At 38.2% G+C, this 27,755-nt stretch overlaps 1 protein-coding gene across 3 annotated transcripts in view; it reads right to left on the reverse strand.

Annotated features, from left to right (window-relative positions):
• Window positions 1–2,038: 2,038 nt before the first annotated feature.
• The window catches only part of slc6a8 (solute carrier family 6 member 8), a 49,852-nt gene continuing 24,135 nt past the window's right edge, over window positions 2,039–27,755 (reverse strand). For all 3 annotated transcript variants that reach the window (XM_074680581.1, XM_074680579.1, XM_074680580.1), the window contains 11 exons: window positions 24,799–25,069; window positions 22,884–23,016; window positions 19,226–19,360; window positions 18,996–19,099; window positions 18,742–18,866; window positions 13,577–13,689; window positions 13,012–13,149; window positions 12,777–12,879; window positions 10,700–10,800; window positions 10,183–10,353; window positions 2,039–8,248 (listed from right to left, as the gene is read on the reverse strand). In XM_074680581.1, the coding sequence (XP_074536682.1) occupies window positions 8,114–8,248; window positions 10,183–10,353; window positions 10,700–10,800; window positions 12,777–12,879; window positions 13,012–13,149; window positions 13,577–13,689; window positions 18,742–18,866; window positions 18,996–19,099; window positions 19,226–19,360; window positions 22,884–23,016; window positions 24,799–25,069 (1,529 nt within the window). In that variant the 3' untranslated portion in view covers window positions 2,039–8,113. The remainder of the gene's footprint in view (window positions 8,249–10,182; window positions 10,354–10,699; window positions 10,801–12,776; window positions 12,880–13,011; window positions 13,150–13,576; window positions 13,690–18,741; window positions 18,867–18,995; window positions 19,100–19,225; window positions 19,361–22,883; window positions 23,017–24,798; window positions 25,070–27,755) is intronic.

Raw genomic sequence — 27,755 nt, forward strand, 5'->3', positions numbered from 1 at the left:
AGAGCAACGCTGGAAGACATCCAGCAATTTATCTTCTCTGTGAGACAATTCTTTCCATCAACCAACAGATTATGTGTTTCTAGCGCCACCTTCTGGGGTCAGATCAGTATGTATGGTACCCCAACAGAAGGGTACCAAAATGTGGGACGGTACGGGTTGGTAGAGCCCAGTTTCCACCAAGTGGTTCAGTTTGGTTCATCTCAGTACGGCGCACATTTTGTGGCGTTTCCACTGACTAATCCCAGGACAGATCCCCAAATAATCCCCCACTTTTTGGTTCCCTTCCATAGGGGTACCAGACTAAACCAATCTGAACTCAGAAGGCAGTTTTCTTCTTCGTTGGCTATATTAGCGGGGTACACTGTGTCGCGCTGCTACAGCGTCACATTATGTTACTGATGCAGCTGTCAGCATCCAGTTTACACGCCGCCCATCACAAGGAAGCACGGTTGACTGTGGAAACGCAAAAAAGGTCCAAGCTTAACTGAGCCAACCCGTACTAACTAGTATTAACCTTCACAGAGAACAGACTTCACTACTGTGAGCTGCATTTCATGAATGATTGGACAGATAAGCTGCATTAGCCACATAAGCTATGATAAGCCAGATTCAAAAAATTTGCAAAAATGACATTATTGAAATTTTTAAAAAATTGCAAAAAATTTAAGAAAATGAATTTGATAAATTTGCCAAATGTCAAAATGATTAAAATTTCAAAAAATTGCAAAACCTTTTCAAAAAACATTCAAACACCAAAAATGCAAAAATATTTTAAAAATTTTGAAATTTCAAAAAGTTAAGAAACTATCAAAAAATATTTAAACGTCAAAAAAATATGCAAAAATTAAAAAAAAAAATAATTTGCAAAAAAAGTAAGGGATATTCCTTTAGGATGTTTCCTTGCATGATTATTCATAAAATATGTAGATCATTAGACATTTTTCAGAAGCTACATACTATAGCTTCAGAAAATGTTAGCTTAATGTTAGCATTTCATATCTCAGGTGAGATGTAATGAATCAACTCAATTCACCATTCTGTATGATTTCCAAAATTGGGTTTTTATATATGAATGAAATTCTGCAAACCCTTAAAAAAATTACAGCTTCAAACTTTTATAAATATTTAATTTATGTAACACAAACATAACTTAGTTTTATCTAATGCCACTGTTTATCTGGGCTTTAAATTGACTTTAAATGTATTAGACTGGCAGATGCACATTTGCATTAAAAACAGTTCTATAATAAAATTATACTTTATTTGTTAAAGTAAAGAGTGAATTAAAAGACTCACCGGATGCTTGATGGAAACAGGGCTTAATTCGGGAACCTGTTTCAGTTTTAGTCAAAGGAAACACTACAAAACGTGTGCCGTACCAAGACAAAACGTGTGCCGTACCAAGACAAAACGTGTGCCGTACCAAGACAAAACGTGTGCCGTACTAAGACTAAATGAACTGAACTGCTTGATGGAAACGTGGCTATAGTGACCCATTATCCCACACTAAGCTCCCAGCATGCAGCCTGGTCTTTGTACCTACGGTCTCTGGAAGTAGTATGGGAGGTGGGGCCTTAAGTTATCAGGAGCCTCTTCTTTGGAATCATCTCCTGTCGACGTTGTTACGTTTGGGAGTCGGTGTACGTTAGCCTACTCTCGTAGTCCTCTGTTTTAGAAGAAGACTTCATAGATCTACGGCGTCTCAGGCTTTAGACTGCTACAAGCTGGGTCAAGACTGAACAGTACAGAAAGGTTAGGCCCTCCCTCCCAAAGTCCCTGGACCTATAGAAAGTACTACGCCCTAGGTTGGCTGTTTTCAGAAGTAAATTTATTCCCCATATCTAAATTCAAACCCAAGTTGAGAAATGTAGCTTTATGTTGCGTTATGTTGTCCTTTAAGTTTCTGTAAAATCTAGAGAATTGCAGCTTCATTCACTAAACCTGTTTCCTCAGAACAGAAACAGGTCTAAGTCTTACGACCTCGGAATTAAACCAGAACTTCAAAGAGGAATCAGACACAGCAGAGTTTAGTCATGACGTTAGTTTTATTGCCATTGGTTTAGTCTGGAGTGAATGAGCACAGTGATCACAGTGGCTTACAGCATGGAGACCCTCACAGGGGTCAAAGGTCAATGAAACACAGGTGACGTCCTCGGGGCTCGGCGTTGACTCAAGTCATCACTGTTCTGGTTTTTGTTGTTGAGCTCGGTGACGCTTCGCCGTGGAGCCCCGAGTGTCGTCTCTATCGTTAAACACAGTTATTCGTTAATTCAGCTACTTTCACCTCGTGACTAATCTAAGGTTATGGATGGAAGACCGCGGTCACAGGAAGTCACAGGAAGTCACAGAGACACAGGTACATTAAGATGGCGCGTGTTTGGATGGATGAGGTCACAATGTTGGATCGGTTTGGGCTGGAAACACAGACCGGACTGAACTTCTCACCTGGTACCAAGTCCATCAAGAAGGACTCCTGGCTGTAGACGTTTCTAGATTAAAATAAGCACTCTAAAAGTTTTTTTTAAATATATTTGATGCAGAATTTGGTAAAAAAGAGGTCAGCTAAGGCCTGCTCTGAGACATTTCTTCTCCTAGTTGTCGTATGTTCAGATCAAACAGAGTCATGGCTCCAGAAAGGATTTAACTTTTGGCGACTCCTGTTTGCAGACGATGTTTTGCTTTACATTAGAAGTTCCCAAAGAGCAAATTGTAACGTTACATGGTTTTACTTCTAACTGAGGACTCTAATATACCTTTGATAAGACATCAGGGGATGTAAAATGTTTCTGCTTCTATATTCAGATTCTACGGCGGTAGTAGTCCAGGATTTTCTCCTGATTTGGACTCGGGTTTGCACATCTTCGGTAGAAGTTTCTGCATTCATAATTGTAATAAAGACAAGTGTAGAGCATCCTGAATCCAAATAAAGTAAGTTTTAAGGATGTATTTTCATATATAGCTGACTTTTAGCCCTGTAAAGAAGAGGAACTTTAAGAAATAACTAATATCAGACTGTAGACCTTTCCTGTTTGCAGACGATGTTACGCTTTACATTAAAGGATCCCAAAAGTCATCCTCAAAGTTCATGTCAGAGTTCAGAGTTTAGCTTTTGATTCTTATTCATTATCTGATCACAATTTATCAAGCCTAAAATTACATGTTTCATTTTTTCTTAAAAAGAAAAAAACCATGAAATCATTAAAAGTTTGAATATCAGTCAAGAAAAGTTGACGTTTCAGTGAATCTCTGTTTCCAGCCCAAACGTGAAGGGGTTTCCTACTAAAGCAGAGCGCCCCCTGCTGGTTCCTCTGCTACAACATCCAACCTTGGATCAGCTTCCCAAAAAACATGAAGGTATGAAAGTTATTTTTTACCTCATGATGGAATATTTTGTTTAAGGAGCACCAGTGACGCTGTGAAACCTGCCTGATCTGTCCAGAAAAAAAAAAAATCCATCGTATGAAAAAAAAAAAAGAGAGAAAGAAACAAAAACATTTTCCTCCATGTTCCCTTTTTACAGTTCCATGTTGTATTTTTGATTTTGTTGATTAAAAAAAACACTTTGGCAATGTTTTTGGCTATAAAATCACCCACAGTAACTTTGAAATAATCTAAAAAAAAAATTACAGAAAAACGACTGAAAATAAAAACATTTGATCACTTTCACTTTTTTTGGGAAACAGGCGCTCTCGGCTGAGGGAAACCAGCTGATGGAGTCTGTCAGACAGAATCGATGATACAGACCTTCACTTACCCTGAAAGCCCTTTCAGAATAAAAGTCTCATTTAGAAAACATTGCCTTCTTTTTAGCTTTATGTTAAAGTTTTTAGCTTTTGAGTTGAAAAACCTCCCAGTCCCAAAGATCTTCACTTTTATACATCAACTGAACAATGATATTATTCACATTTAGTGTTAGAGTTAGATTCTCTATGGGTAAACGAAAGTGAAACTTCAGGTACAGCTTGTTCTTATACTGATGTAGTAGCACTATTGGTCTTCCATCTATTTTAGTTAAAACTTCATAAAATTTATATTAAAATAAGGTAGAAAATATCAAACAGTGAGAGTGTTTAGTTGTTAAATCCTGTAAATAGTTTTTGTCTCTTTCCGTCAGACCTGGTTTCGCTCCTCGGTCTGAATCAAAGATTCTGTCTCAACACGTTTTTGATTTTTTTGGCTGAAGAGCACAAAGACGACGTGAAACAACATCAGATTTTGGTAATGTACATTTTTTTTATCTTTTTTGTTTTGAATGGCTGTAGATTTGAGTTTTTCACGCTCTGACCCTCCCAGGCTCCCGTCTACAAACAAACATTAAAAAAGCATCAAAAATACAACTTAAAAAATGATCTACACGTCAGCTCGATCAGTCTCTATAAAAATACTGCTGCTGTTAGTTCGATTAGTTTAACATCACTTTAAGTGGCACTTTAGTCACGTGTGACCTCTACGTCAACATTCCAGCTTTAATCTCTAGATTTCATCGTTAGTATGGGATTAATAATCTCTCTTTAACACTTTAAGAAGTCAACCAGCAAACCAGCCAATCAGCACCGACGACACGTGTCAGCGTTCAGTCTTCAGGTTTACTTCAAGATTAAAGGTGCAGTCAGGTAAATTCCACCTGGGAAGATTCTTGCTAACATGCTAACTGTGCTGTCCTTTGAATGCGATTGGCTGGCTCGTCTGTGTCAGTCTGTATCTGAGGCTCTGATTGGTTGGAAGTATTTGTTTTGGAAGTTTCAAATCGTCGCCGTGACGACTGAAGACGGCAGACTGAGCTGGTTGTCTGATGGTCCTATGAGTTTGTCGCGTTTATTTCTTTGAGGTCTTTCTAGTTCTTCATTGGTGTTTGGAAGCTCCCAGTGGCTGCTGGGAAATGTAGTTTGTGTCTCTGCTGAGTGTTGGTGTGTTTAGTGCAGCTGAACCAACTCATGTGACTGAGGTAGTTAAACTACAGCGAACTGTCGGGACTCGTTAACAAACATCAGTTTTTACAAACGCAGAGATGAGCTTTAATTTCTGCTTTAACAAAATAAAAGCTGCAGCGAGCCGTGGGGGGTCTGAGGGAGAAACAGATTAAAACACACACAAAAAAAAATCATCTACACTCTTCAAACACTTTAGCACTTGAGCAAATCAAAAAGAAAAATTCCCTTTCGTAGTGTGTTCAGAACCACACGAAGCCTCCGCAGCCGTAACATCACTGCATCGCAGCAAACCCCGCCAAAATAAAAGCCCCGCCCCTCGCTGACTGCTCACAAGAGCCGCTCGGACACGAGTAAAGTCCTTCAGCACCGATAAAAACTCTCTGAGGATGGACGTGGAGCCGTGTTCCTCACAGACTGTGTTTAATGAGATAGTGTCACGTTTAATCTGAGCGGATTATAATCTGATCTGTGGTGTTGGAGGAGCTTCAAACAGACGTTTGCATAAGAAGTTTTATTTTGAAGTGAGGTAGCCTGGTCGCGCCGCGTCCTGCGGCTTCATGTGAGCAGTCAGCTCTTTGTCAGCATCACTCGTCCGTACTGCATCAAACACATATAACACACATCTGTATTTATATATTTATATATATTTATATATGTTCATCTGACAGACTGTTTGTTTGAAAATAAATCTCTGATTCATTTTACAATATGTAAAAGAAAAACCTCCAAAACTCTGTTCAAAGTGCTGCCAGACGGTTTCACACCGACTCCTCCTACATTCGGATCATCAGGGCCGTGATTGGACGATGGGGGAGGGGTTTAAAGGAGACAGAGGTGCAGACACGCCCCCGCAGACTGCTGATTGGTGGGATCAGAACCAGAGCTTCTGTGGAGCTCTGTGATTGGCTAGTCAACCGTTCGGGCTCTAGAGTTAAGACAACGAAGTAAGGCAATGCTCGGCATCCGCAGGCTCTCGACTACGCACCAAACACCCAGATCTCCAGAATATTCCAGAACAACACAGAATATTCCAGAAAATCTAGAATATTCTGGATTATTCTGGAGTATTCTAGATTATTCTTGAATATTCTGGAATAATACAGAATAATCTAGAATATTCTGGATTATTTTGGATTATTCTAGATTATTCTGGAATATTCTGGAATAATCCAGAATATTCCAGAATAATCTAGAATATTCCGGAATAATCCGAATAATCCAGATTTTTTTAAAATTTAAAACCAAATGGGCTGCTGTGTCTGAAGACCGCTCCCAAAACTGTGAATATTTATCAAAATCTTTAAGATGAGGACATATTCCAAGCTCTGCAGCTAGAGTTCGATTTGGGGGCGGAGCCATAGACAGACCTTAGTGTTTGAGGTCCCTGCCTTTCAGATCTTTCATGAGCCAGTTAAGAGATCTTCTAGGAGACCTTATCCCTCGAGGACAAAATGTTTCTGCTCGAAAAAATGTGAACACTTTGTTAAAATTGCAAAATGTAGAGAGGTTTCCTTGAAGGGAAAAAACTTTTGTCAGAACTTTTATTTAGTAAATATTTTAGTTTTTTCACAGTTTGTCATGTTTTAATGTTGTCTTTGGGAGCTGTGATGTAAAAATGTTCAAATATCTTAAAATTTGATCAAAACAAGATTTTGATTCTTTTCTTTTTACCAAGAAAATGTTTAAATTTGTTGTATTTTCAGGTCAGTGCTGTGTTCGGTGTTTGGTGTTTGGTGGGCGGAGCTCAGCGGGGATGATGCCGATGACACGAGGCAGAGAAGAAGAAGAAGAGGAAGAAGAGGAAGAAGAGGAAGAGTGAGTGTGTTGGCAGTTTGGAGCCCTGGTCTGGGATCAGCCCCGCAGGGCGAGTATCATCATCATCATCATCATCGCTCAGTTTGGCACTTCAGTCGACCCGGGGGACGCGGAACCGAGCACGAACTCAGAAACATGGAGAGGTCAAAGGTCAGAGCGGTGAGATCTCAGACTCAGATTCATGAGCTGTGATTGGTCGGCTGGATGATTAGATTTAAAAACATCTGATTGTTCGAGCTTCCTTCTCTTATTCTGTTGATTACTGACGCTTTGAGTCGTGTTTCTGAGACGCTGAGATCTGAAATCTTGGGGACACTTTGACGTAAGTTTGATGATTGGAATCAGACGCAGACCTGATGCAAAAACTGATTTTATTCTGAAAGGATTAAAACAAACGATGTCTGAATCTCACCGATCTTTCCTCTGACGTGTTTTTCTCTGAGGGGGTCAGGCCGCGGAGTGCCGTGGAGCAGAGGTCAGAGGTCAGAAGAAGCTGCCGCTGTTAAATAATCTGATGGAGTTCATGTTTTATCCAACTCTAACAATCAAAGTCTCATAAAGTGCTCTGGGCGTGGGATTCTGCTGCAGCGTGCTGCGTTCAAGGACCTCTGCGTGCTTTGTTTCAGAAACTTCGAACTCCTCCTGAGGAGCAGTTTCCTGGAACAAAGCCTCAGACCTCTGCTGGTCTCTGAGGGTCAGTCAGACCTCTGCTGGTCTCTGAGGGTCAGTCAGACCTCTGCTGGTCTCTGAGGGTCAGTCAGACCTCTGCTGGTCTCTGAGGGTCAGTCAGTCCGTCTGTCTGCACCTCTGTCCCCACAAACAACCATTACACAAACCACCTCCATCAGAAAGTGAACTGAGCGCTGGAGCTGCTGGCACCTTGTCCTCTGCAGTGTGTGTGTGTGTGTGTGTGTATGTGTGTGTGTGCGTGTGTGTGATGGTTGTTTGTTTACGTGTCCGACCTGAGACAAGATGGCGTTAACTCAGATAATTAAAGAGAAACAGGAAGCTCGGTGGAGGACTTTCAGCAGCGCTTCATCAGGAGGAAAAACCTCCTCAGCTCCTCCAGGGTTGGAAGTTTGGTGGATTGCTCCTTTAAAAAGTTTGAGGTGGTTTTATTTACAGTCCGAGGAGCCGCTGTGCTGGGTTTAATCTCAGGTTTGTGGATTTCTGGAGGCTCGTTCTGTCGTAGTGGATTAAAAACATTTAGTTTCAGAGAAAATCGTCTCCAATCAGAGGAGACCCAGGGACGGTTAATCCAGGGGAACAGCCAATCAGACGTCATCATCTTCAGGTGGATGGGGAGTGGAGGTGTCAGCCATCTTGTCTCAGGTGGAGATGGAGTGCTGTGATTGGTGGAGGCCGTCCTACATCACGCTCTCGAAGATGATCACCTTGTTGTCGTCGGTGCTCGGGGACAGAGACGTCAGGGACTTGATGTCAGGGGCCATGTACTCCAGGTGATGGGCCCCCCACACCGGACAGGTCAGGTGAGCCCAGCGCTGCAGCACACACACACACACACACACACACACACAACAGGAAACACGGACACATATTTATATCACATGGTTCAGTGTAATGTATATGTATCTATTGAGATATTAATGTATATTTATAAATCAATACGAAAGAAGTAAAAAAGTTCAACATTCATGTTTACAAACATCATCACTAAAAAAGTTTTAAAAAATTCAGAAATCAAACATTCAAATTCTTTAAAAACTGTTAAGTTTCATTCTTACATAACTAACATTGGTTTTTAAAAAGGCGTTAAGTATTCAGAATAAAGATGTAAAATTACTCCTGGAACAGATGTTTGGTGTGGAGAATAAAAAAACAGTCTTGGTGCTCAACACAGTCAAAAAAATCCAGGAAGAACAGCAAAACAATACTTTAAAAAGTTACCTTTATCAAAAAAAAAAAAAGTCTACGTTAATGAAATAACAACTTGACAAAGTTTTATTTAAATAGACTTTTCTGTTTCTAAAATCTTATTTGTTTACAATTTACTAATTTACAATTGTCTTATGATTATTGGTCATAACCCTTTGTTTTTGATGAATGCTTTAATATGTTAACTATAAACTATATATATGTATATAAAAGACAGAGGTGTAAAGGTGAAAAACTTTGAGAATAAAGATGCAATAATTTTATCCAAAATAGCATGAAGTTTGAGAAATAAAGTTTGTATAAAAGTCCTGATAAATGTTGTCAAATTTAGAGATGAAATTTTCGTTTTATAACTTCAACTTTTCAACATAACTGTTAATGAAAGGCAAAAAGTTTCCAAAAAGAACTACTACAAAACAAGGCTTCAAATTTTGGAAGTAGAAACAAAGTATTACTTTTAAAAAGGCTTCAGGTTTTTGTGTACAAGGCATAATATAGCTACTAAAACAAGGCCTTAAATTTGGGGGGGAAAAAGACGGGATGTTACGATTAAGAAAGACTTAAAGTTTTGGTATTTAGAAAGTCAAACTTTTACTTAAAATGCTGGTCAGTTTCAGGATTAAAGATTAAATAGTAACTCAAAAAAAGGTCATACTGTTTGTTAAATTAAGTTGTTATATTACTGCCACAAACTAGGGAAATGAGGAAGTAATATTTCTACTAAAAAAAGTTGTAAAGTTTGGTTTCCAAATACGTATATTTCTGCTAAAATATGGAACCCCAAAAGATTCATAATTAAATTAATAAATACCATTTTGATTAATAACCATCAAATGTATAATGCGACCATTAAAGGTGAAATAAGGCAATGCTATTCTTTTATATTGAACTGTTATGATAAAATAGTTCAAAATGATTATTTTTAAAATGTTGTACTTTTTGAGATGATTACTTTTTAATCATTTTCCAAGCTTTTATAAAATAAAATAAAAAATTCTTACATAGTTGATTTTTATTTCATGTTTTTTTTTCTACAATGGCCTTTTTATTTCATAATGTCATTTTTCATCAGAATGACTTAGAGCTTTATTTCGCAATTAAATGGCCATTTGACATATTTTTCTGTTGTTTATCAAAACAGTATTTACTTTTGAATGTTTTATTTATTTAATTATGATCTTTTGTGGTTTGACACTAAAAAGGTAAAAAGTTTGGGGAATAAGCCCAAGTTCTGAAAAAGACGTTAAGTTTGATAATTCTATTATTACTCCAATAAAGTTATTTATTTTCTGTGAATAAAGTACAAATTTACTTCTATAAACGTAATTAATTGGAAGGAATAAAAACATCATATTCAGCACATTTTTATTCATATTTTAGAAATAGACTCAAGAAGCTTTTTCTCTCCTAACCCTGTTTAGACAACACTCCAGGTACAAAGAAAACTCGTCTCATCAGGTTTTTCTGTGGTTAGTTTCCACTGTTCTGGTTTAGTGTGTGAGTAATTGACCCGTTAGGTCTGGTTTGGGTCGGTGCTGACCTCTCTGAAGGTCCCTTTGGCTCTGAAGAGTTTGTAGAGGAGGCTGATGGGGATGCAGAGCATGGAGGACAGAGCCAGACACCAGCCGATGACCTCGCCCCACCACGGGTAGACGTAGACGTTGTTGTAGGTGAGCGGTTTGTAGTTCACCAGGTGGAACAGGAAGATGCCCTGCACAGAGAGCAGACAGAGGACGTCTTTACGGGGTCTGGTTTTAGGATGAACAGTTTGACAGTATAACTGTTTATTTCTGCAGGTCTGTCCTCTGTTATCTGAAGCTAAAGGTAACAGCGAGGGATTCCTGATGTTCCCAAACCAGCTGAGATACTGAATTTCCTGAATGTGCCAAACGAACGTGCAAACGAGGCCTGGAAGGCGCCGTGGCTCCTCTCCAAGTTTAACACAGTTAATAATGAACGCCGTGGTTACACTCCTCGTGTTAATGTTTCAGTGTGTGGAGGTTAGCTTGAATAAAACATTTAGTGTACGTGTAAAAGTCGTCAGAGCTCAGACTCACCATGCAGACACATGGAGTTATAAAGGACCAGCACCACTTCATCCAGGGGAAAGGCCGGTAGCCAATCATACGAGCGATATCGTCCATGAAGCGGTCAGCGCCTGGAGAAGATCAGAAACCAGCAGTGAGCTCAAAGTGCCTGAAACACAGCGTCAACGTGTAGAACACAGATCTCTGCTGCAGGTCTGTGACATCATCCATTGTAATATAATGTGAAGAAAATGACAGTAAGGTCTGATGAAGGTCATAGTTTCCCATTTTTCTGTCATACAATTTTTTTTTTCATCATACTAAAATGTTTTTCAGCAAACTGTACAAAGTCAGTTATTTTTTCTCATACTGAATTTTTCATTAAACAAAACCAAGCGACTGTTTTGTCATAATAGACTTCAACATTTTTTTCATCACACTGTACAAAGACAGTTTTTTTATGGTCTAACTAAACTCTTTTTGTCCTACTAGACCACAACATTTTCTTGTCAGACTTTTATAAGATTCTTTTTCTTTTTTTACATCAAATAACACTTTGTTTCATTTCGTTATGTTTTTTTTAAGTCACAGTTTGCTATGACATCTTTAATCATACTAGCATAGCATTTTTTAATCATAAAGACCTACAGCGTATTTTTTTTGTACTGAACTGTAGTTTTTTTTCTTTTACCACACTGTCGTATGTCATGTTTCTTTTACATTATCATTACCCTTTTTTAATCATATTAAACTATGAAATGTCATAACAAATTTTTGTTCATACTATACCATGTCAAATTTTTTTTGTTGAACGTAAATATGTATCATTTAGTACTATACTGGGATTTATTTTTACCATAGTATACAATGTCGTTACCTTTGTCCTACTTTACCGTGACATTTATCATCTGTATTATTTACATAACTTTCCATATACTATAGTCTTTTTTAATTTTTTGTCATACTATTCTTTGACATTTTTTAAACATAATAAACTTTGTCATTTTATGACACACTATACATTTTTCTTCATACCATACTATGCTATTTATCATATGTGACCTCATTTAACTATATAGTCTTTTTTCTTTTAATAAAACCATATTGTTATTTTTTCAAGGTATACTATGACGTGTTGTTTTAGTTTGACTTACATTTTTAAACTTTATATAAAAAGATGTTTCTTGTCAAACTTTACAATATCAGTTTTTTAATCATAACATACAATCCTATTTTGTTATCACGGTTCACGATTACATTTTTTCTTCATACAATACTTTGATTTGTTGTCATCGTTCTGTAAAATTGAGTTTATTTCCGCCACACTAAACTGTGTCATCTATTCATTAATTTTCACTAAGTCACCACTTTGACATTTTTTTATAATTCAAACAATGCTATGATGTTCTTTACATTCTGTACCATCATTACTATTTTTTAATTATACTACATCATCTCATTTTTTTATAATACTTTATTACATAGTTTTTTTTTGTCATACGATACTATGTCTTTTTAAAATATAATTCTTAACAATTCTATTTTCTTTGTCACACTAGTTTTTACCATTGGATATTGACATTTTCTATTGTACAGGGATGAAATTTTTATAATCATTCAATACTGTGAATTTTATTTCATACTATAGTACTTTTTTTTTTTACCACACTGTTTTATGAATTTTATTAATTCAAAAAATCATGATTTTTTTTCATCTTACAATACTATCACCCTTTCTTTAATGATGCTATTTTTTTTTATTATACTGTATTTTTACATTATTCAGATCTTACTACGCTTGAACTCATCTTTTCCTGCTGAAATCAACCTAAATTTTAATAATTAACCAAACCCTTAAATACTAATATGGTGACGCTGTTTTGACTCAGTGTTGGTGAACAGAGAGAAAATAAACATCCTTTGTGTTACCACACCGCGACCTTTGACCTTTGCTACTGTATCACCCTGCAACAAAACTATTCACACACCTATTTATGATGTGACATGCTATACCACTCATCATGCACATACTTTAGCATGAAACAATAGACTCAGTCTACATGTGTGTGTGTGTGTGTGTGTGTGTGTGAGTGTGTGTGTTACATACCGTAGACCCAGGCAACTACTATGCATTCCCAGAATGCTTGCCACAACAGAGTCATTCCACTGGCCGAATAGTAGTCAAACAACTGGAAGACGTACATCCCCCCCTACAGAGAGACAGAGAGACAGAGAGACAGAGAGGAGGGTTTAAATTATCAAACCACTTCAGCCTGAGGGGTTTGGTCTTTTCTGTGAATAATATAAATCCCTGAGTGTCAGACGGACAGTCTGAGACCAACCTGTGTCACCATGGAGAGGTCGATTACGAAGCACAGTAAACAGCAGATCGCCACGGCGATCTCTCTTTTGTAGCGATGGACGTGTTTTCCAGGAAACAGATCCAGGATTCCAGTGACGAAACCCTCCACCCCGACGAACTGGAAAAACACAAACCAACAGAAAACTGATGGTGAATTTATGGATAAAATCTGCTGTAAAGATTGTCTTTTTGAATGGGTGTGTATGTAGTTTCTGCTGTTGCTTTACAGAGCCTCTAGTGAACACTCAGAGAACTGCAAGTCATTTTTTTTTAATTCTTTGAAAATTAGTTTTTTTTTCCTTTTTCTCCTTTATTGGGAAAGGTCAGGACACAGGATAGAGCAGGAAAGATGCAGCAGGTCGTATTTAAACCTGGGCCAGAGCTAACCTCACAGGTCGTTGACCTTTGAGGTTCATATTTCATAAATGGAAATTTGTGATATTACTTTGACTCTATGGGGATTTTAGTCTTGCCTTTAAAAGTTTTAAAAATGACAGAAAAGTTCGTTTTATTTTTCTTTAAATGCCATTTTCCGCTCAGCTCACCTGACTGTCCAGTCCCAGCAGCAGCAGCATAAAGAAGAAGAGCGCCGCCCAGAGAGGAGCCACCGGCATCAGACTGACCGCCATCGGATACGCAATGAAGGCCAGACCAGGGCCTGAAACACACACAGGAAAACAACACACACAGTCAATACACACCTGATCAAAATCTTCAGACCAGTAAAAAAAAAGAAGCATATATTTACATCTTTCATTTTTCATAAAATGTTTTTAAGTAGAATGCAAAAAGAAGAAATGGGAGTGAGACAAAAATTTTTTAGAAACTTATTGCAAACAACAGTTAAATTGAAACAGTCCGTTCATCAAAACTTTAAGATCACAGCTCAAAATAAGAAATAGAAAACCCCTAAAATAGACTTAAAAGTTTCAAAAACGTGTCGTTTTTGCTCTCTGTTTTAAACAGTTTTTTAGGCTTTTAGTCACAAACTTGCATCAAAACTCCCAAAACTTTTTATAACTGAGGTCAGATGGAGCTCATTTAAGCTCACACGGCACTGGTCTGACCTTCAACACTCACAGTAGAGCAGGAATGGAGGGGGAGGAGAGAACGAAGAGAAGAGAAACCAAAACTTAACTATGGTCACAGATATGAGACACTGCAGGAAAAACATTTAAACCTCCTCATATACAAATACTCAATTCTCAAATTTATACATAAATACTTTCCTCTGGAAATACTGTAAACAAACCAAATCATTTTGAATAAAGGAAACTCATAGTCCAGATGTTTTTTCCTCTTAATTACGTGTTTTCACCCATGCAAGTCGTCCAAATTTTGAGAAAAAAACAAAACAAAAAACAAGTCTTCAAATTTTGAGAGTAGAAAAAAAATATTACTCTTAAAAAGGCTTTAAGTTTTTGTGTACGAAGGTGTTATATAACTACTTAAACAAGATCTTTAATTTTGGTGAATGAAGACATGAGTGTACGAAAAAGAAAAAATGTTGGTCAGTTTGGGGATAAAAGATTAAACATTTTCTCAAAAAAGATCATAAAGTTTGTTGAATTAAGATTTTATATCACTGCCACAAACTAGGGAAATAAGAAGTTAATATTTCTACTAAAAAAAAGTTGTCAAGTTGATTTCAAAATACGTATCTTGCTGCTAAAAAGGTAAAAACTCTTGGGACTAAAGTTTGTAGTCAATACACACCTGTTTAAAATCCACTGTCAGATTTTGCGCTGTCGGATCTTAAAAAGTTTTTTAAGTAGACTTTTAAAATGCAAAAAGAAGAAATGGTGGTAAGACACAAAAATGAGCAATTTATTGCAAATAACAAAAAAGTCACAAACTAGCATCAAAACTTCTGTAACTTTTTAAAAAAGTGAGGACGGACACTGCACTGGTCTACCTGGCAACACTCACAGTAGAGCAGCGGAGGAGCACACGTAGAGAAGAGAAACTGAAACTTAAGTATGATCACAAATATGAGACGCTATAGGAAAAATATTCAAACCTCCTTATATACAAATACTCACTTTTTAAAGTTATACGTCAATGTGTTTTTGGACATGTGACTTGTAGTCCAGAAAATATGGTACTTGCTTTAGTGTCTCTTGCTAGGTTTTTCAGTTTAGACGTTATCTTTTCAATAAATCTTCTAAACTTTCACCACTTTTAATTGATCCATTAAAATGACTTTTTCTTCATAGACTGAATATTTTCATATCAAAGGAGTGTGCTTAGGGGGCATTTACTTTTAGACAGGTTTTAAATTCAGCTCAAGTAAACTTTAGCGTGTCATCATCAGCTTTTATCACATTAAAAATGATTATCCAACAACAAATTTGTGGCTAGTGAAAATGCTGAGTGGCTAATAACACTGGGAAACCACAAACTGAGCCGACTTCACCTGACAAGTCTGGAAAATGTTTTATTTACAGATATAAAAAGAGGAAAATGAGGCTTGAGTTGTGTTTCTTGAAGTCAGAAGAAACTAAAGGAGTTGTTTTTTCTTTCCTCGTAGCGTCTGTGTGTGTGTGAAGGTGAAGTCTGTTAATAAATCAGAGACTTTGGTTTCTGCACATGTACCTCAGAGCTGTTTCCTTCTGAAGGACTTCCTGTTACCTGACGGATTAAAAACTGTGATTATCCCATAAATAAATTAAAAAGTTATTCTGAGGTAAAAATATAAAATCATCCTGAGGAGAGTGGACGGATTAAAGAGGAATTAAAAAACATAGATCCTGTGTTTGGCTGCACAGAGTCACATGTCAGGAGGGGAAAGTTCCTGGTTAAATAATCCTCCAGTTAATGCTGCGCACACACACACACACACACACACACACACACACACACACAGGAGCTAAGACTCTAAACCAGTGTGGACGTGTCGCTCAGGCTTCAGTAAATTGGATTTGCGTTTGTTCTTTCTGCAGAGATTAAAACATAAAGATGCTCGTTCTCACGCTGCCATCGCTTCCTCCACATGAACGCCATCACGGTCATGTGATCTCTGTTTGGCTGAGTGAACCAATCAGAGCTCTGCAGAGTGACTCCTGCACGCTCGGCTCCCTCGTTCCTCCTGACGGGGGAATGAAGCCGCAGCCGAGCGGAGAGGAGGAAACAAACGTGAGACGGACGGAGCGCTGCGGCTCGCTGCGACTCGCTGCGACTCGCTGCCTTCTGTGGAGACACTAAATATAACACCCTGTGTGTGTGTGTTTCTGTGTGTGTGTGATGTCAGATCATGTGCTCTAGGGCTATAAATAAACATACAGTCGGTTAATGACTGTACGAGTCAAACATTCAGTCCTCTGGTTTCATTCAGAGCTTCAGGCGTCGCTGAGAGGAGCCGCAGCAGCTTCCACCGACTCACAGCGTCTGTTTCAATCTAACCAGACTCATTTATACGTAAAAATACTCTGTTAGAGATTAAAACCTGACATTTAGAGTTATTCAACATTTCTCTGTCAGACTAAGCTCCCTAGAAATGTCCCTCATCATTTTTATCACAGTTTAGCCTCCACCTGACCTCCATCAGCTCATATTTCTGCTCCTTTTCTTCACAGTTTGGTCTTTATAACATCTATAGTAAGAAGAGCAGAAAATGTTGGTAACACAGTTGATGAACAGATAATGCGCCCCATGTACAGACAATCATTCTGATGAAATATTGATGAGGAGGAGCTGAAACACGACACACTTTCTTCAAGGTTCACACCAAAAAGGATGGGACCTCAGCTGATGTAAGTCATGTGACTTTGGAGCAAACCATTGATGATTTATAGGGTTTTTCAACGGGTGACATGGTTGATGCAGATTTCTTAGACACGCACAAAATGAATAATTTTATCCATACAAATTATTAAAACAGTTTTTAAAACAACTTTGTCATATTTTAATGATTATCTTAAACAAATAACACTGAAAATAATAAACAAACATGTATTTTAGTGTAATTTTGAGGAGCAAACTTGACATTTGAGAAATCAGACAGCACAAAAACTGCAAATTTCAACACATGATTCGCATTTTTAGCTAAATAAACAATGAGACATGTTAACTTTCTGTTTTAAATGAAAGTGAAACTTCACCAAATCACCCACTGTAAAATTGGTCATTGCTTGAAATTAATATTTAGTCAAATTGATCAGTATGTCCCTAGGACTTGGAATGCACTCCTAATTACAGAATCACTCTTACGAAAAGTTTATCGTGGTCCTGAAAGCGACTTTACCAAGAGACTGACCGGAGTGTGTGTGAGATTACTGAGAAACATAACAAAGGCATGGTCAACACCAGAGCTGTCATCAGAATTACACTTAAAACACAGATCTTAGTGACTGGATTAAAAAAAAAAATCTAATTAATCACAGGATTTGTAATTAATTAATCGCATTAATCACATTTTAATCTCATATCTGCTTAAGGAATCTGAATTCTAGAAAATTACAAAATTGTAGGACATGACGAATCAAATGAATTTATGAAGAAAAGAAGATTTGTAAACCCACATTTTTTTGGTAGAAGAATAAAACCTAAGTCAGGGCAGCTTCAGTTATATGAAAATTATTTTTTACATAAGCTACAAATGATAACTGTGTTTTTGTTGACTGTCCCGTCTTCATTATTTTGGCAAATAAACTTGCCGTTCAAAGGCCCCACCAAAAATTCTCTATCTCCATTCTTGTTGTCACCTCAGCTTTGTTTGATTAGCGGCACATGAGTGAAGTGATGTGACACTGTCATGTACAAGTCCTTTCACTAGCTAGTATTAAAACGTTTGTGTTCACTGCTGTTGACATCTAAAGAGGCGGGGTCTGGCGGAGCTTGTCAATCAAAATCCTGCTCGTTAACTACTGTGGGTGAGAGCCGTGTGCTCTTTGGATGAGAGCTCAGCATGGATATGAGGAGAAGATGAGAGATGACAAAGACATAGCGAGACGCTGCAAGTCACACTGCAAAAAACTAAAATCTTATCAAGTGTTTTTGTCGTGTTTTAAGTAGAAAATGTCTTTTTAGACTAAATATGAGCCACTTTTACCTGACCAGTCCAGAAAAATGTCTTATGTCGAGTTATTCAAAGACAAAAATGTGGTCTGAATTACTATAATAAGTTAAAAGAAAATCTTCCAATGGAATGAGAAAAAACGTTGCTTGTATTAAGACATTATTCTAGTTTCAAGCATATTGTCTAGTAAATTTTTTTTGTTCGATTGGCAGTTTTTTTTTGTTCCAAGCAATTCAGACCTAATTCTTGTCTTTAAACAACTTGAGTTGAGAGAGAAAGAGCGGCGCCATCGTGAGAAAAGATGACACAATCTAAAAAAGTACATTTGTCTGTTTTTGGACCAAAACAGGAAGAGAGACATAAAAGAAGAGAGTCCACTCTTCTTAGGAAGTTTTGGTGTTTACACAGTCAGAGAAAACAAGATTATTTGGGTCTTGAAAGATTGTTAAAGATCCAAGCAGTCTCCATTATTTCAATGATTGTGACAGAATTTCAATAAAAAACTTTGGTTATCACTGTTTTTCTCAAGAATGGGCTTGAAAAGAGGGGGTCGTCATATTTGGGTCAATACGGTAATAAAATGTAGAAAGTTTGTGTATTGCTGATTTCTTCAACAGTTTATTCATATTTCTTCTTAGGAACACATTTTGTAAAAACGAGCGTCAAAAGAAAGAATCTGTGCGGGGTTTTTACCTGACTCAGCGACCTGTGAGATGTCCACTCCCTGCTCGTTCGCCATGAAGCCCAGAATAGAGAAGACCACGAAACCGGCGAAGAAGCTGGTTCCACTGTTGATCAGAGCCAGGACGAAGGCGTCTCTGCAGGACGGGGGAAAGGACGTCGATTAATCAGAAAAACACGACAAGAAACCCCCAAAATGCTCCCTGAGTCCTCACATGATGGGATAAACTGAGGTGTGTGTGTGTGTGTGTGTGTGTGTGTCATACTTGTAGCAGTCGTTGTTGAAGCGGTTGTAGCTGCCCAGCGCGGTCAGAGCTCCGAGTCCGATGGCGTAGGAGAAGAAGATCTGCGTGCCGGCGTCTATCCACACCTGAGAGGAAGCCAGAGGTCAAAGGTCAAACAGGTTACCTGCCCTGAGCTGACACATTTTGACCAGGAGGAGACAGAACAGGAGCTCAGGACGTCATGACATCATCACCTGTCCCCGTGGACTCACCTGAGCCTCCTCCAGTTTGGACCAATCAGGTTTCAAGTAGTACATGATGCCGTTAGAGGCGCCAGGAAGTGTGACGCCTCTGACCAGCAGGATGATGAGGACCACGTAGGGGAAAGTGGCAGTGAAGTAGACGATCTGAAACACATAACACACACACACACACACACACACACACACACACACACACACACACACACAGGTACATATTAAAGTCTGTGAGAAGCAGAGCAGAGAAAACAGCCGAGAGGAAACTAAACAAGAACCTGATCTGAGGAAACAACAGAGAGAGGGGCCTGCTAAGACTGAACACACACACACACACACACACACACACACACACACACACACACACAAAGGCATGCAGGAATTTGGAGTTTCAGCACCATGGAGAGCGCCTGCTCCCAGGTGGAGTCGAGTTGCAGTCGAATCACAGCGGACAACATTATTCTTCATGAAACACACACACACACACACACACACACACACACACACACACACACACACACTCTCTGTCTCTCTCTCTCTCTGAAGGGGTTGAGGTCAAACGGGTAAATTATTCAGAAATATTTCAGATTTTTATTAAACTTATGAAAGCATGAAGGCTAAGTCATTAGCATCAGTTAGCATCAAATTAGTAAGAAAATCTAGCTTATACTTTAGCTTCTGTTAGCATCATATTGGTAAACAGTGTGGCTAAAACTAAGCTCCTGTTAGCATCATATTCAAACAGAATAGAATCAAAGGAATGGAGTTAGCCTCATATTTGTAAGGAAAACTAGCTTATACTTTAGCTTTTGTTAGCACACATTGGGTAACAATTTGGCTTAAACATTAGCTTCTGTTGGAATCATATGGCGAAACAATGTAGCTAAATATTAGCCTATGTTATAATCCTATTTGTAGGCAATGTGGCTAAATGTTAGCTCCTGTTTTCATCATTTTTGTGAACAATATGGCTAAACATTAGCTTCTTTTAGCATCATATTCATTAACATGAGGGGCTAAAATGTTGGCATCTGTTAGCGTCCATTAGCATCATTTTTGTAAATCCACTGTATCAGCTAACAAGGTGGTTAAAAGGTCTGCCTCTGTTAGCATCAAATTAGTAAACTGTGTAGAAAAAGCTAATCTTTAATTCTATTTTATTCATATATTTATTTGCCTTTGATTAGAGATTTCTGATTTAACTTTATTTTGTTTCGTTGCTGGATTATTTTTTAAATTTCCGGCCCCAATGTTATTTTGCATTAAAACACTTTTTAATGACCTCCCTTGCTTTTATGTTTATTTTTTGAAATCCAAGCCATAGATCGATTTGATTATCATCTGTTCACTCTTTGTACCCATGAGTGTGTTGGATAAAGCTGATTGAATAATACGACACATTTTGTAAAAAATGTTTCTCTTATTTTTGGTATTTGGGGCAAAGAAACAGGTTTTGGTTTCAGATGTCTCCTTCTCTCTCCGACTCTCTGTCTCTGTCTCAGTTTTCGGCCTCCTGCTGAGCGTCCACAGTGGACTCTGTTTCTGTTGGTACTGAGAGCCGTGTGAACGCTGCTGGATCCGGGCGGACTCGGCGCCCTCTGACTGAGTTATCACAGAGATAATAAACGATGAGGAGAGCTCTTCTTCAGGATCAGATCTGTGATATCAGCCGCAGCTCGTCTGTTCAGGAGGATTCACTGATAGTTTATCAGATGCAGACGGCGATGAAACTATACGCTGTTAAAAAATAACCTGTATACGTGTGAAGTGTCACAGCCAAGGTGAGCTGGAGTTAAAGACTTTACGATCTTATTGTTCAGTAAAATCATCCAACGATGGACGACAACAAAGCAATATAACTGACTGTACTTTGTACAACAGCTTGCAGGTAGAAAATAAGTTTTTATACATATATATATATATATATATATATATATATATATATATATATATATATATATATATATATATATATACATTTGGGGAGAAAAAAGGGAAATTTAGTTGGGATCTAATCTATTGAAAACCTCAACAATGTCCAACGTTTTGTATACATTTACATCATATATATGATTATTTCATACACTTAAAAAATAACAAAAATGTATATTATAAAAAAATATTTTCATCTACATGAAAAATTATGGTGAATAAATCAACATATATATATAAATGATAATATTTTTTGCATAACTTTATATATATATATATATATATATATATATATATAAAAATATGCAAAAAAGTATTTTCATCTACATTAAAGTATATGATGAATTACACAACTTATTTTTTAAAGTTGATGTTAAATTGAAAAATAAAAATGTAAATTTTGTTTTTTCTCTTGTATGGAAGCCCAAATAGGTCAAAATAAAATAAACAAAACACAAAAAAAAACCCATTGTATTGTCTTTATTTTCCTGATGTTAAAAGTTAATTTCAGTTTTTCTTTTTCATAAAATACAAATTTGTTGAATATTAAATTATTTGAATTTTGACCTTTTAGGGCTTCCATACCCTGGAAAGGAGTAGGAGTACTGTTTCTTGCATCCTGTATCAAATGAAAATATAACACCCTGTTTGTAACACATTGAAATCGACCCTCTGACTCTGATTTTATATATCTGTGTTTTCATTTTGAGTCACACGCCTGAAGGAGCGCTCACAGAGGAGTCACATGACCAGCAGGTGTGAATAAAGAGGCTACTGTACACGGGACACATGACCGTACATGTTAGACGCTCTTCATGGGTTTTCTCCTTACAGTCACGTCCCACTGCAGTCAAAGCTGCCCTCCCTCCTACCGACCAATCACAGCATGCCACCTCACAGCCCACTCCTCATCCCCTCCTCCACGTCGCCATGGCAACCCTTCGCCTGCCATGTGACAGCGGCGTGTATGAGTCTCATCATCACGAGCCGATGAAACACACACACACACAGAAACACACACACACACGGAGCTCTCAGCTGGAGGTTGAGCCTTTAAAGGAACAGTCCCACATTTCTAAAGGCGGGATGCAGCACCAGGGGAAATGAACTCAAACACCAACAAAAGAAAAATGAGCTGATCATTTAGACATCAGCTGACCTCTGACCTTCAGCAGCGTTATGTAATGTGTGAGCCCAGCTGTGAGCTCACTAAACCACCTGATCATCAGAGTGACGCTGAAGGACATTCGTCTTGATTTAATGGCATCGTGGGGACTCAGAGCTGAACGGTCCCGCCATGGGGGCCTGATCCAAACAAAGCTTTGAATCATTATTTACTCTAAAGTTCATCATCATCTCTGTTATAATGTTAGTTTGTGGGATTTGTGAAGCTTTAGTGATTCTTTTTTTAATGTTTTGTTAAATTTGATACACACTTATTTTTGTTTTCTAACAAAGTGAGGACTCGCGTCTTTTTTCAACCCACCAGGGGACCATCACTGAAAGTCAGGACTTTGTGTTTAGTGATGAAACTGTTTTGGTAGTTAGACTCTTTAGATGATTTTAGGAAGGACAAGGAGTCATTTCAGAGTTTTGATGTTAAAGAGACGCCATGTTTTAAAGATTTCAGAGTATATTCTGACATTATCGGTTATTTATTTATGGCCAGACCCTTTTCTGTAAACGCAATGTGACATCTTTGAGGTCTTTAGACAGGCTAGGTGTATGCTAACATGCTAACCTTCCCGGTGGATTTGACTCCTTTCCAGACGCAGAAGTAAACCAGAACCCAGACGGCCATCAGACACAACATGAGCTCCCAGTTAAACTCTCCGACTTCGTCCAGACCAGAGGAGATGTTCAGCACTTTGTTCCTGCACAGAGAGGACGAAAACACAACAACAACGTTTAGTTCACGTCGTAAGACCGGCTGCTTTAACACCACGCTTCAGTCACAGCTTGGAGAGTGAACCTGAAAGAAAGAGGACTGTGTTCCTGTCCTGACCTCCTCTGAGACTCAGAGCTGCTGAGTCGGCGATAAACTCCATCATTAATGTGCTCCATCACCTGACGGACATTTTCACCTTGTTATCTGCTCAGAGCGATAATAACCCTGCTGCAGCAGCAGAGGTCAGACACGCTGTGAGAGAGACATTACAAAGATCTGTGTGGATTTAAAGCTGGATTATTAAAGAGGTTAAAGCAGCGCGTAGTGCTGCACAAAGGTCACATGTTCAGTCTGAACGCCTCAAACTGCTGCTGTGATAAAACATGTTCCACTTTTCAAAATAAGACGAACAGTTATAGACACGTTTTGAGGAAACTCAGAGACTCTGAGCGAGTTTCCACAGCGTCATCAGACTCTGAGAGCAGCTTTAGAGAGACGTCCTCTGTGCTACCTGCAGTGATCAAGTATGATCTGAAATTTAGTTTGATGTTTTGAAAATTAATTTACTTAGAAATCAAGTTTCACTTTCTTTCCTTATTTCTTAAATTCAAAAACACAAAGTTTAACTTCAGTTTCACACAAAACGACCATTACGCCACACAGTCTTTTCAACTAACTGCAAAAAATAACCAAGTGTCATATATATATATATAAATATATATATATATATATATAAACACACTTTTTTTTCTTTCATTTATACTGTTTTTTAGTTTTATTATTTATATGAAATAGTCTTACTCGAGAAACAATTACAGACCAAAAGAATAAAGATACTTTTATTTTTAAATATAAAAGGCTGGCCATTAATGAAAAAAAGTTGTACAAAAACAAACTGTGTGAATTTAGTTTGTCTCTTTTATGGAAGCCCTAAAAGGTCAAGATTAAAAAAAACCTTTGTATTCCCTTCATTTTTACAATAATGAGGTAATTTCAGTGTTTTTCTTGACATCTGGACTCATTTTTTATATATATAAAATGTATTGAGTTTTGGCCATATTGGGATTCCATACAAACTTTCTAAAATTTGTTTCAGCTCTATAGTTTTTCATTGAAAGTTTCAATAATTTTTAGAAAATTCTTAAAATTCTTTGGGCTATTTTTCTGACGTTTTAGATTTTGCAGAATTTTTTAAGTTCATCCAAATATTTTCTAAAATTTGATATATATAATATATATATATATAATTTATAATATATATATATAACTTTTACCAAAACACCTTGAAATCCTTGAAACCTGCCATAAAACATCAACTCATATACCTCATGTACAGCTACAGCCTGTCTATTTCTATTGCACATTCATGTTTTATTTTTTGTTTTGCAAATTGCACATTTTGTCATTTACTCAGTGCACTACTTTTTCACTTTTTGACTGGAATTTTGTATATATCTTAATTCTACTCTGTACAAAGTTATTTATTTAATATTGTTATTATTATTATTTCCCCAACAACTGAAGTTCTATTTTTCCTACTTTTTTAATATTTAGTGTTTCTCAGTGTTTTTCTATCCACAACATTTGTACTGAGAGGGTGCAGCTTAAACCGGAGTCAAATTCCTTGTATTCTGGAAATACTTGGCGAATAAAGCTGATTCTGATTCTTATTCTGAACTGAAACACATCAAAGAACACTCTGGACTTGACCCCCAAGCTGCCGTCCAACACAGCTCCACCCCAGACCCAGAACCGAACCAGAACTCACTCCCAGAACTCGATGACAGGCGAGCGAGCCTCGGCCAGCTGGGCGCAGGTCATGTTGCCGCTGATGATGGTGTCGTTGGGGATGCTGGCGTTGTTGCAGTCCTGGTGTCTGAAGATCTCCAGGCAGCTGGGCGTGTTCCACTCGTTGTTACAGGTGGACCAGGGCAGCGTGGCGTTGAAGGACTTGATCAGGTAGTAGAAGCCCCACGCCAGAACCATGATGTAGTAGGTGTTACAGAAGAACACGATGACCATGGAGGCGTAGCCCAGACCTGAGGACGACCAGAGAGGAAGGACAAAACCCGTTAAGACCTGGAGCATCAGGGTTAGTTGACCAATGGATGAAACACGTTAACTTTTTGCATTAAAGCAAGTTAGCAAAGCAAAAATTTACACTTCAACGTTTATATATAAATATTCAAATATACAAAAATATACATAAAATATGACCACATTTGAAGAAAGCAGCTAAACAAGAAACAAAAACGGCAAAGTAAAAAACAGAAAATCTGAACTAGTGTAAACATTTTTTAAAAAGAAACAATAAAAATATTTGGTTAAAATATGTTTCTTGAAAATATTTGAATTTGTTAAAATATCTAAAACCCATTTCCACCAAACGTTTCAGTTTGGTTCGTGACAGTACGGCACACTTTGTGGCATTGCTATTGACTCAAACTGGGATAGGTCCCCAAGTTACTGACCCGTACCGTCCCACTTTTTAGTATCATTCTGATGGGGTGTCAGGCATATGGATCCCAGAGGGTGGAGCTAGAAAAACTGCAGTCTGTTGATTGGTCGAAAGAATTGTCACTTCCTGTGTGACACCATCTACAGAGAAGGGTACAGGTGGCTGTATCGATCCAACTGGTAGCAAATTGTACTGATCCGTACCGTACCACTTGGTGGAAACGGGGCTTAAAGCTCGGTAAAGCTTCAAAAAAAAAATGTTGAAAAAAATTTAACATGACGTCCAGAATAACCAGTATCTCCTAAAGTCCTCTTTCCATCCTGTCCAAACTTTACTCAGTCATAAAAACAATGTGAAAACACCTGAGTGAGGTTTGGTGAAAGGATCAGGGTCGTTCTGGACACTGACACATAAAGCAGCGTATCGTCTGCATACGGTGTGAGTCCAAACATGAGGATTCTCTCATCGTGCGCTCTTCTTTAGGGTTTTTTAGATCATAGATTCATGGTTTATGTTAATCCTTGACTTTGTTGAGACAAACAAACTGAACAAACATCTTAAAGAGGTTTCAAACTCCAGTTAAAGTTTATGATGATGTAAAAAAAAGTGTGTTTACGAGTGACATTACGACACTGACATAAAAACAGGAGCTGACCTCGGTGAAGTCTAGCTGCCCCACTTCCTGTTGTTAAATTGGGTGAAAACTGTAAAGCTTTATTCATACATTTACGAGCAGTAGTAACAGGCGGTTTTGGCTCCTCTCTGACTGATCCTGACCTCCTGAACACCTGAAGGGACAGCTTATCAGCGCCACGTACTTTCATCCGACTGTAAAGTTTGTCCTCAGTGCCCTGAAGTTCAGATTCGCTCTAAAACTTCCACAAACACGTCTTTCACTTTATCGGACTGTTTCCTAACTTCTCACACCTGTACGTTTATTTACTCTGGAGAGAGATAACCTATAAACACGATAACGTAAAGGACTCGCCTTGTCCCTGTTACCATGAGCTGTTTTTCTCATAACAGAGACTAAACTATCGGTCACCTGCTCACGTCTGGTACAGGTGAGTCTGCAGAGGATGTTTACTGTTGGAGTTGTTCTCTTTGAATCAGTCTGAGGTATGAATGAGCAGGTGAGGCTGTGTCAACATGACCCAGGGTCTGACTCATTTATCAGGAGTCATGTGGTCCCCTGTAGAGATCCCACACCTGATAAACCCAGATTGTGAGTACAGGTATGAGGGTCTTAGTGTGAGCTGGGATCATAGATTATCACCTGCAGGAAAACCTGAACACAGAGCTGGATGTGAGTCCACAGAACGCTGCAACGTGACCTCAGAGGAGAACGTGATGTGGAGGTTTTAATCATAAAGATGTGGCACAATAACTCAGGATACAGATCAGACAGGTGTGTGACCTTGAAACCTGAATGTTCATGAATAAACTCTATAAATAAAAATCTTGCTGCTGTCTGACTCCTTCATTTTAACAAAGAAAGCTATCACAGCCACACATTTGCTCAGCAAACAGGCATGTAGAAGGGAGGGAGCGCCAAAAACCAGAGCTGAACCACTAAATCTATGGTCTTTGCTGCTGCTCACCCTTCCTTGGCTCTTAAATATGTACATAAAAAAGAGGGCAGGTATGCTATTCAAATTTAAGATCCTTGATGCTGCTCCCTCTGCTGCAGCTATTCATGTATGCACATAAAAGAAAAAGGGAGTGTGCTCTCCCTGCCTCAGGCAATGGCATTCCACATTGGCACATGGAAGGGCAAGTAGCTCCTAGAACAGAACTTAACTTGTATTATAGTCTTTGCCGCTGCTCTCTCTAATTTGGCATTTGATGTATACACATCAAAGAAAGGGGAGGTGTGCTCTTCCTTCCTCAGGCTTTTGCATTCCACATGGGCACACAGAAGGGCATTGGGCTCCAAGAACAGAGCAATAACACTGCAACTATGGTTTTGACTGCTGCTCTCTCTGCTTTAGCTTTACATAAATGCACATAAAAGAAAAGGGAAGTGTGCTCTCCTTGCCTTGACTTTGGTATTTCATGCAGGTGCACAAAAGGAAAGGGGGTTTCAGAATAAGAGCCTTGCCACTTAATTCATGGTCTTTGCTGATGCTTTCCCTGTCTTCGCTTTCATGTTTGCTTTTAGCACAGGGAAGGAGACATGAAAGGGCAGGGAGCCCTCAAATTAGAGCTATTGATAAATTTATAGTCTTCGCTGCTGCTCTCCCTGTCTCGACATTTAATGTACTCAC

This window comes from Halichoeres trimaculatus, unplaced genomic scaffold (genome assembly GCF_033239565.1).
Source record: "Halichoeres trimaculatus isolate MK-OKI-2021-1 unplaced genomic scaffold, fHalTri1.1 fHalTri1_scaffold_11, whole genome shotgun sequence".
NCBI lineage: Eukaryota > Metazoa > Chordata > Actinopteri > Labriformes > Labridae > Halichoeres > Halichoeres trimaculatus.